The sequence below is a fragment of the Podarcis bocagei genome (genome assembly GCF_964188305.1).
Source record: "Podarcis bocagei genome assembly, chromosome: 9".
Taxonomy (NCBI): Eukaryota; Metazoa; Chordata; class Lepidosauria; order Squamata; family Lacertidae; genus Podarcis; species Podarcis bocagei.
In genome coordinates, this window is record NC_138134.1 from 7,580,669 (window position 1) to 7,591,476 (window position 10,808).

At 46.8% G+C, this 10,808-nt stretch overlaps 1 protein-coding gene across 1 annotated transcript; it reads left to right on the top strand.

The window, feature by feature from the left end:
- Nucleotides 1-1,051: 1,051 nt before the first annotated feature.
- On the top strand, nt 1,052-10,047 carry COMMD4 (COMM domain containing 4). The gene is made up of 8 exons (XM_081207964.1): nt 1,052-1,174; nt 2,174-2,245; nt 3,145-3,210; nt 4,119-4,158; nt 5,494-5,613; nt 6,403-6,483; nt 7,002-7,178; nt 8,932-10,047. The coding sequence occupies exons 1-8, from the start codon at nt 1,172-1,174 to the stop codon at nt 8,970-8,972; spliced, it is 600 nt and encodes a 199-aa protein (XP_081064090.1). The 5' UTR covers nt 1,052-1,171; the 3' UTR covers nt 8,973-10,047.
- The last annotated feature ends 761 nt before the right edge of the window (nt 10,048-10,808 follow it).

Sequence of the window (10,808 nt, forward strand, 5' to 3'; positions counted from 1 at the left end):
GAGCAAAACAGCAGCCAGTAGGCTTGGTCTTTATTGAAGACTGTCCTGACAGGACTCCCACCTGCCACAAGGTGGAACAAGATGGAAGCCCTGAACAAAAAGAGCCCCCAAACTTTTATTAGCTGCTAATCCCCATGTTACATCCCCCCAAACTACATCACTCATAAATCACGGGTACATCATGAAAGGGGAGGTCTGGTGGGAGTAATCTGAGCATCCTGGACCCTGCCCCATGGTTCCCCTTGCCCTCCACCAAACACCCATCAAGTGCAACAAAAGATTTATATTTCCCTGTTTCCCAGCCAAGTTAACAAACCCAGATGAAGACAAAAGGGTGTGATTATTTCTGGAATGGCTACCTGTCCGGCACTCGGGTATCAAGATGCCAGGAATTATCACTCAGGCAGAGGGGCTGCTGAGTAGCTGAGCTCACATGTCTATATGAATTTCTGAAGTTTTCCAGTGAGCCAGTACATAGATACATTTATTAGTGAATTCTTAATTTTGGTATCGTGCAACAAAGGCCCTTTGAATAGATAAGAAGAAACTGTAATGAAGTGTTTTGTGAGGACAAATTACCAAAGTCACAAAAGTGACTCTGCTGGTTTTGGTAGTGGGCTGCATGTGCATGATATCTGCTGGAGGGGAAACCCCCCCCCCAAAAAACCCTATACATAAATTCCTGCAACATTCGTCTGCTATAATAATAATTCTCTCCGCCTCGTACATATTATAAAATGAAATAAAAACTATAATCTCTCACACACGCGCCCACAGTTCCCCTTACTGCTCAAGGAGCCTTATTACTCCCGTGTAACTGTGTTGGCACTGCAACCTCTGGAAATGCTGCAACTTCCCTTTTTCCTTTTGCTGTTGCAACCCAGCGTTGCTTTGTTTCCTTTTTTAAATTTGTTTAAATTTAAATTTGTAAATCTCTCCAAGCCGCGTGTAAGCGGACGCGCTGGCGCAGCAACGGCGGGAACAACTTCCCCGGAAAACTCGCCCTCGCCGCCGCCCGCCCACCAGAGGAGGAGCCGGGAGGCTGATCAGCTGATCGCCCGGGCGGGATCAGCTGGTGCTGCTGGATCCCTTCCGCGATTGGGTGGCAGGAAGAAGTCAGGTGATCCAGCCTTGCAGGGCAGCGAGTAGCAGGCGCCGCGCGCGGGGCACCATGGTGAGCCGGGGGCGCGTTGCGCGCGGGTTGCCAAGAAGGGCTTGCTGCGCCGCCTGGAGGACGGGTGCCAACGCCCTGGGGCCCCGGGTGCCCGAGCACCCACACCTTTCGGTGCCAGGGCCGTGCACGCTGCATGGCACCCACGGCCCCGGGGACCCACGGTGGCGGGGCCAAGCTGGCACCCCTGGCTTCGAGGCAGGGGCTCCCGGGCTCCGGCGTGGGCTCATGAAATTGCAGCACGAGTTCTCGGGCGAGGTTCCGAACTAGGCTGGTGCCAAAGATGGGCACCCCTGGATGCGTGCCTTCCCTCGCGCTGGATCCGGAAGCGGCAGCTGGCACGGCGGGATGCTGCAGCCCGAGTGCTGACGATCCTGTTGCCGTGCGGCGCTTTTGCGTCTTCGCGCACAGCCCGGGCGACTTGGCACATAGCTGCCAACCTTCCCTTTTTTTGCGGGAAATTCCCTTATTCCAGCACCGTTTCCTGCTGCTATCCCGGATGGTTAGATATCCCGTAGACTGTCTCCTGGACAGGTGAGGCTGCTGATCCCATATTTTTGAGGCTGCTGATCCCTTATTTTCAAATCTGAAAGTTGACAGCTATGACTTGGCACCGGCCTCTGGGCAAGGGCCCCGTGCCACACACACGCCAGCCAACCCAGTCAGGAGCTTTGGGACAGGGTGGGGGTGCCTGGTTCACTCCCCCTCGAAAATTGTGTGCCCGGGACCGCGCACCCACCCCGACACACACACACTGTGCCCATGGGCTACGGAAATGTCTGCCTTACCTTTTGGGTTTTCTGCTGTCAAGCGAATAGGAGGCTGTATTCCGAGTTTTTTCACTGAAATTTCCACTGAAAAGGGGAAAGCATGTAAAGTCTCGTTCAAATTCACTTCTTCATGGGTTGGATATCCTCTTGTTTTCTGCTACAGGCTGAAAACTAGGTTGCTAAAACAAACTCTTGACTGTTCACAGGCACTAATGTTATTTCTTCCATCCAGAGGTTTCGGTTCTGCGGCGATTTAGACTGCCCTGATTGGGTCTTGGCAGAAATCAGCACATTGGCTAAAATAGTAAGTACTCTTCTTTTCTCTGTTAGGTGTGCATGCCATTTCTGTTAGGACGTGTTGGCGGTGACACTTGACCACTGGTTCCTTGCTGGGCTTACTCCGATCTCTGTAGAACTTATGGCTGACCAACACTGAGGCCTTGTCAGCCTGTGACTCCTTTGCTGAAAGAACAGCACTGGTTGGCAACTTGCTACTGGGCTTAGTTCAAGGCCCAGTGAACTATTAGTATATCCAGCCCTGAACATCTGGGGACCCAGATGTGCACACCCAGCCACTTTGATCAGCAGAATTGGCACTCTTACATGTGCCACATACCTACCTATTCTGCAAGAAATTGATCTTTTAGTGTGGCAGCACCTACACATTGGAACTCCCTGCCTTTTGATACCAGGTATTCTTTTGGCCAACTGCTATAAACATTTTTGTTTAGACAAGCCTACCCATATATTTACAAAGTTGGTGGGAATTTTAATAGGTTTTTAGTCTATATTTTATTTTATATTTCAAAAGTTTTTAATTATAATTTTTTTCTTATGGATAATTTTGTTTTATCTTTTTTGTGTACCACTTTGAGGGTTTTCGTTTTGTTTTTTTACAATCAGTGTATAAAGTTTATAGAATAAATAAGTAAATAAATGTTGTTGGATGAACCTGCTGCAATATTCCACTATATATCCAGCAAGCTTGAAAAAGTCAGAGTGTTGGTGGGGAGGTGTAAGTGCTTCTGTTTTCTTGGTCAGAAACAGTTGGACGCTACCCCATCAAAGACAGCATTATCCACTGTAGCTTAAAAAGTCCAGGCTGTTGTGGGACTGATCAGCTTTGGGTGGAATTTATGAAAAAGCTGGTGTTACAGACAAAAAAAATCACCAGGTGTGTTTTTGTTCATGTTATTCTCCTAGTCCTCAGTGAAGCTGAAGTTGATCTGTGCCCAGGTGCTGAAGGATCTGCTTGGGGACGGGATTGACGTAAGCCAGTTTTCTCTTGTTTGACGCGTATTTGTGTAGACCCAACAATTGTACGAGATTTGAGCTTCCATCATACAACTTCTGGTGATGTGTTTTGACCTCTCCCAGCCTGGGATCATCCTGATGGACCTGCAGCTCCCATCATCCCTGACCTTTGACTGGTCTGGATGGAGCTGATGGGAGCACCAGGTTGGGGAAGATTGGTTTAAAGCAGGTAGGAGATCTTCTTGAAGGCGGATATTTGTATGGCCAACACTTTCAGGCTTGTGTTTTTAAATGGGCCCTTGCATGACTTCCTGAGAGGTCAGGAAGAGTAAACCACTCCAGATTCATTTGCGTAGGCCAACTGATTTGTCTTTTCTGATGCTTCCTGAGCAGCAGCAACAACAACAACATTGCACTGTAACTGCAGCCCTGCAAATTTAGGGGCATGTCCACCTTGGAATCCCTGTGATCCAGTTCTTCCTCCAGAGAAGTGTGTGTCGTGATAGAGTACCCCAAAACTGGAGATCACACTCGAAAGCGTTACATATTTGGGCTGGTTCCGCTCCCCCCCCCAGTTATATTTTCAACAACAACCTTATGAGGTAGGTTATGCTGAGAGACAGCAATGGTCCCAGAGTTACCCATTGACTTTTGTAGCTAAGCAGGTGTTTGAACCCAGATTTCCCTAGTCTTAGCCCAAGACTCTTAGCCCATACGCCACCCTGCCTGTCCCTAGCGCAATTTACACACAGTTGACATGATTCAGGAGCCACCCCGGGAAGTGGTTTTGCAGTGGAAGCTGAGCTGCAAATAGGACTCTGTGCCTGTGGAGGAACTGGGACTTCACGTTGCATTGGAAGACTCAGAGGTGGTGCAGATCTCCCAAAGTTAAGTGTGGTCTGATCTGGTTTTTTCTCTTGCAGTATGAAAAGGTTCTAAAGCTAACGTCAGATGCCAAGCTTGGTGAGTGTTGTTTTCTACTCTTCCCAGTATGACTGAGTCATATGTTTCTCCTGCCTGAATTCATTGACCAACTGCTTTGATCAGCAGAATTGGCACTACTACATAATCCCTGTTCTGCTTTTGTATATTTTTTTAAAAAGATATTTATTGAAAGTTTTTAAGATATAACAAGAAAAAAGAAAAATAAACATACAAAATAAAAAACAGTTAAAAACACACATTAATTTTCAATAACATAACTTCCATACACTTATTTCCTCGGACCTCCTCATACCTCCCTTCTTTGTATTCCAATTCGATTTGTTAGCTCAGCAAATCCTTACCATTAAACTTTTACCCATTTGTGAAACCTTTTTTTTCCCCATATCTCTTAAAGCATTACAGCTGGAAACCGCTTAGTTTCTATCCAACATCCTTCTAACATTCATTAATTTTACAATGTTTCTGTAAGTAGTCTTTGAATTTCTTCCAGTCTTCTTTCACCGACTCTTCTCCCTGGTCTCGGATTCTGCCAGTCATTTCTGCCAATTCCATGTGGTCAATCCCTGTTCTGCATTTGTAAGAGCTCGGTCGTTTAATGTGATGGTGTCTGCACTTTAGAACTCTTTGGCTCTTGAGATCGAGCAGGTTGCCTTCACTGTACACTTTTTGGTGCCTGCTAAAAACATTCTTGGGACTCGGGTGGCGCTGTGGTGTAAACCACAGAGCCTTGGGCTTGCCGATCAGAAGGTCGGCGGTTCAAATCCCCGCGACGGGGTGAGCTCCCGTTGCTCGGTCCCTGCTCCTGCCAACCTAGCAGTTCAAAAGCACGTCAAAGTGCAAGTAGATAAATAGGTACCGCTCCGACAGGAAGGTAAACGGCGTTTCCGTGCGCTGCTCTGGTTCGCCAGAAGCGGCTTAGTCATGTTGGCCACATGACCCGGAAGCTGTACACTGGCTCCCTCGACCAATAAAGCGAGATGAGCGCTGCAACCCCAGAGTCGGCCACAACTGGACCTAATGTTCAGGGGTCCCTTTACCTTATCTTCTTCCAGAAGGCAGAAGCTGAAAGAGATCATTTCCAGGGTGCGTACTATCCTGCGCTATCTCTGCAGCTTTCTTATGGCACCTGGAAGCATAGATTTGATCCAAGGTGGGAAGAGTGCACCCAATTATTCTCTCCGCAGTCTTTACAACCCTGGACAGCATTGTTTTTTCCCTGGCCGTGCAGCTCCCAAACCACACACACAGACCATAAGTTAATACACTCTCCACAGTACAATGGTAAAATGCCATTGACCTGATCCCGCAGGCTCTCACAACTGCTGCGCATGTCTCTCTTTCTCCTCTCGGCAGAATCTGGGGATGTGAAGGCTACCATTGCTGTTCTAGGCTTCATCCTTTCCAGCGCTGCCAAACACAACGTTGACGGCGAGTCCCTCTCCAGCGAGCTCCAGCAGTTGGGGCTGCCTAAAGGTGAGCAGAGGAGACAGAAAGGGAAGCAGTGACGAAGGGTGAAGGAGGATCTCTATTCCAGCCCAAGGGCCACATTTCCTTGTGGGCAGTCTTACGGGGAGGTACAACCTGAGCCCTTGGGAGACTGGCAGTCAGCCTGCTTTCTGGGCAGTGGTGCTACATCACATTAAAATGGTGGGAAGGTGTGGAGCAGGGGTAGGCAACCTAAGGCCCGGGAGCCGGATGCGGCCCAATTGCCTTCTCAATGCAGCCCATGGACGGTCCGGCAATCAGCATCTTTTTACATGAGTAGAATGTGTGCTTTTATTTAAAATGCATCTCTGAACCTGCCTGGTGTTTTTACATGAATAGAATGTGTGCTTTTACAGTGGTACCTCGGGTTAAGAACTTAATTTGTTCTGGAGGTCTGTTCTTAACCTGAAACTGTTCTTAACCTGAAGCACCACTTTAGCTAATAGGGCCTCCCATTGTTGCTGCTGCACCGCCACCACGCGATTTCAGTTCTCATCCTGAAGTTCTTAACCCGAGGTACTATTTCTGGGTTAGCAGAGTCTATAACCTGAAGCGTATGTAACCCGAGGTACCACTGTATTTAAAATGCATCTCTGGGTTATTTGTGGGGCATAGGAATTCGTTCATTCCCCCCCCCCCAATATATATATAGCCTAGCCCCCCACATGGTCTGAGGGACGGTGGACCGGCCTATGGCTGAAAAAGCTTGCTGACCCCTGGTTTGGAGTGAGAGCTTACTTTTGAACTATTTGTTCCCCATCCCTCTTTGCATTGCAGAACATGCCACTGGGCTGTGCCGGTCCTATGAGGAGAAGCAAAGCCCCTTGCAGGACAGCCTTAGGGGGTGCAGCCTGAGGTGTAAGTCAAGCCATCGGAATAGCCATATATATATTCATATATTTGAATATCTACCTACCTACCTACCTACCTACCTACCTACCTATCAAGGCTGAATCCTATTTCCACCTATCAGACTAAACAAAATTGGAAAGACTGGGTGGAAAAAAATGCTGCTTTAAATATGACCTTTCTATACATTTAACTATATTTTTTTACATAAATACATGCCTTTCACTTTTATTTTAAGGTAACTCCCCACTGCAATGATGAGTCCAGTCTCTTTGCTTTCCTTATAACTTTCCTTTACTTGCTTTCTGGCACCTAAACTTCTTTCCGCGCTATGAATCTCTGTTTTAATTCTCTCTTTTTTTTAAAAAAAAGTTTTTTGATAGAAGCAAAAGTAAACACGGCACGCTTCTGAAGTGAGTGTGATTTGCAGTTAGATTAATTCATTAATTAGCAATGTGCTTCATGAATCTGAGAGTGCCAGGCCTTGCAGAGCGCATTCCTGATCTCTCGACAATCTCTGTCTGCAGTGAACCGCCTGGATTCTGTCTCCTGGAGAGTGGATTACACCCTTAGCTCCAGCGAAATCCAGCAGGTCAACGAGCCCGTCGTGCACCTCAAGCTGAACGTGAAAGATGTTGACCGTGGGGTACAGGAGCCTGTTGCCATGATGCTGTCGGCAGAGAAGTTCCGCGTCTTGCTTGCAGGTGAGATCCCAGAAATCATCATCAGGGGAGCAAGGACTGGGTTCAGGGGCACTTTTCTGCAACCAGGTCCTGCGTGTTGTAACACTCTGCCTGAACTCACGAGGGGATGGTGGAGGGGGACACATGACAGGGATTCTGAGGCTATTTGCAAGGGCTGGGCAAGTCCAGGGGAATGTTGGCACCTTCACTCAACTTATTCATTATTTCTTAAATTTCTCGACATCCCAAGGATGACAGGGCAGTTTACAATATAAAGACACAAAAATATATATAACATATAGTAGGAAGCAAACAAAATGCCCCCCACCACACACAGTTTTAAAAGTCATAAAGGTAAAGGGACCCCTGACCATTAGGTCCAGTCGTGACCGACTCTGGGGTTGTGGCGTTCATCTCGCTTTATTGGCTGAGGGAGCCGGCGTACAGCTTATGGGTCATGTGGCCAGCATGACTAAGCCCCTTCTGGTGAACCAGAGCAGTGCACGGAAACACCGTTTACCTTCCTGCCGGAGCGGTACCTATTTATCTACTTGCACTTTGACGTGCTTTCGAACTGCTAGGTTGGCAGGAGCAGGGACCGAGCAACGGGAGCTCACCCCATCGCGGGGATTCAAACCGCCAACCTTCTGATCGGCAAGCCCTAGGCTCTGTGGTTTAGACCGCAGCGCCACCCGCGTCCCTTAAAAAGTCATAGATTGTTTAATTAGTCAAAGGCCTGGGAGAAGGGGGATGTTTTCGCCTGGGGCCTAAAGATACGTAATGAAGGGACCAGGTGGGCCTCCCTAGGGAGAGCATTCCACAAACAGGGAGCCACTGCAGAGAAGGCCTGTTTTTGTGTTGCCACCCTCCGGACCTCTCGTGGAGGAGGCACACGAAGAAGGGCCTTGGATGATGATTACAGGATCTGGGTCAGTCCATATGGGGAGAGGCAGTCCTTGAGATATTGCAGTCCTGAACCATTAAGGCTTTGTAGGTCGAGACCAGCATTTTGAATTGGGCCCAGAATGGACTACATGGAATTGGCAGAAATGACTGGCAGAATCCGAGATCAGGGAGAAGAGGTGGTGGAAGAAGATTGGAAAAAATTTAAAGACTACTTGCAGAAATACTGTAAAATTAATGAATGTTAAAGGGATGTTGGTTTGAAAATAAGCGGTATAGGTAAAAAGATTAACAAGAATATGTAAATATGGATTGATAATGGTGGAAAATATATATTTATAACAAGTTTATATTATATACAATATATATTTATAACAATGTTGAGCAAGGATAAATGATAGAGGGTAAGGACTTGCTGAATTAAATATCTGAACTGGAATACAAAAAGGGAGGTGTGAGGAGGTCGGGAAACTAGTAAATGAAGTATAAGATATGAAAATATTGATTTCTTTCTTTTTTTCTTCTTCTTTTTAACGGTTTTCTATTTTGCATTTTTCACGTGTTTTGTTTTTGTATATCTGTAGTTTCCCCCCCTTTTATTAGGGTTATTCTTTGTTCTTATTTTTTATGTTTAAACTTTGAAACTTTCTATTGTTTGTAAAATTTCAATAAATATTATTTTTAATAAAATAAAATGATTTGGGCCCAGAAGCTAATTGGCAACCAGCGCAGTCTTGCCCCACTGAGCCCCCCGGCTGCTGGATTCTGCACCAGCTGAAGTTTCTGAGCAGTCTTCAGAGGCAGCCCCATGTATAATGTATTTTTTCACCCTCTGCCCCTTCCTGTTTTGTTTTGCTTCTCCTGCTGCTAGAACTGAAGCAGGCTGAAGCAGTCATGAAGACGCTCGACTGAGGAGCTTCCAGGATGGATGGTGCTGTGGCTGGAATGAGCTTTTGCCGCAAGCTGAAAAATCTTAATTGGACGGTTGCTTCAGAGAGAGGGAGACCTTGCGTCCAGCAAGTTTTTTCCCAGTGACTGCAGGGCAAATAGGCTGTTACCAGAATCCATCCCTCTCTTCCGACTCGTCGTGTTCAAAGCCTAAGGCTGTTCTCGTTGTTTGGTTGTTTGGCCAGGGTGGGTAATATTTCTGAATGCAAATGACGGGTGTCCATGTTTGTTTAAACATTTTATTTCACTGAAAGCTCTTTGCAGTCAGAAAGTTGGTGCAGCGGGGAGTGGACTGGAATAGAACCTGTGTCCCTGATGTCCTGGACTTCGTTGTCCCCTGCCAGGAGAGAGTTTAAGAAATGGCACCACCGCCCCACTTTGAGTCATGGCCTGTCAACTCAGGACCACAACAGCTTAGAGAACCCCAAGAGTTCCTTGGCCCTTGTGACGGTATCCGTGTCTAGCGCCGCAAGACCATTGTGGGAATTAAAATCGCCCCGCCTCATTCTCTCAGGAGAAGGCACATCAATCTCATCCTACCCTGTTCTTTTGTTGCAAATGTTGGAAGCCCCAACTTCCATTCGTGACTTTCTTCCTCCTGTTTTCTTAGAGCCTTCTTCCCCTATTGCAGGGACATTGACCTGTAACCCTCCAGATGTTGTTGGACTACAACTCCCATCATCCCTGGCAGTGCTGGCTGGGACTGATGGGAGTTGGAGTCCGGCAACACCAGGAGGGCTACAGGCCCGTCTTCTCCAAGTAGAAGAAACCTGGTCTGTTCCTTCTGTTTTCCAGCAATCCATCTGTGTGTGGATTGGGGAAGGAAGGACAAAATAGCCTGTCCTCTCTCTTGCCAGATTCTTGATTTTTTGTGTGTGTGTCCTGTGAAAGCTCTTTGTATCACAGGGAAGGAAAGGTATGTGTGTCGACATCTCTCCACGTGCTTGAACCTTCATATCTTTAAATCCCAAAGGTTGCTCTTTGTAATGTTTCTATATTTTGCAGAACAGGAGAAAATTAAATCTTACTACACCCAGAACTCTTTGTCAAGTGTTTTTATTGAGTCCTTCTGGAGACACAGTATTTCTGGTGACAAGAGAAGGAATTGTTCAGTTATCAAAGGTTTAAGACTGCAATCCCAAATATTTTATAGATAGTGTTTGCTGTTTAGTAAGAAAACTCAACTTGAGATGGCTTCAGCAGTAAAAAAAAAAGATTAAGCAGAAGCAGATTTGGTAAGAAACAAACATTGCAAAAGCCTGAATAATAAGGAGAGGTGTTGGGCATTACACAGCAATGTCTGTGACTGAAAAGGTCCTGTTTCTATAGGGGACAAAAGCCGCTGAGCTTCCAAACGAAGGCCAGGGCTTCTGAGCTTGAGAATGCGTGGGAGGAAAAGCGTATACCTGTGAGATCACCTTACTCCAATTTGCCTTCCCAACTGCTTCGATCTGTGGAACTATTTGTGCAATAGATAAATAGAGGAAAAAGTAGCCCGTAGGGAAACTTGGAAACTTTTGGGTTCCCTGAGTTATGCCAAGTGGGCCACAAGATTACAGTGGTACCTCGGGTTAAGTACTTAATTCGTTCCAGAGGTCCGTTCTTAACCTGAAACTGTTCTTAACCTGAAGCACCACTTTAGCTAATGGGGCCTCCTGCTGTCGCTGCGCCGCTTGAGCACGATTTCTGTTCTCATCCTGAAGCAAAGTTCTTAACCCGAGGTACTATTTCTGGGTTAGGGGAGTCTGTAACCTGAAGTGTCTGTAACCTGAAGCGTATGTAACCCGAGGTACCACTGTA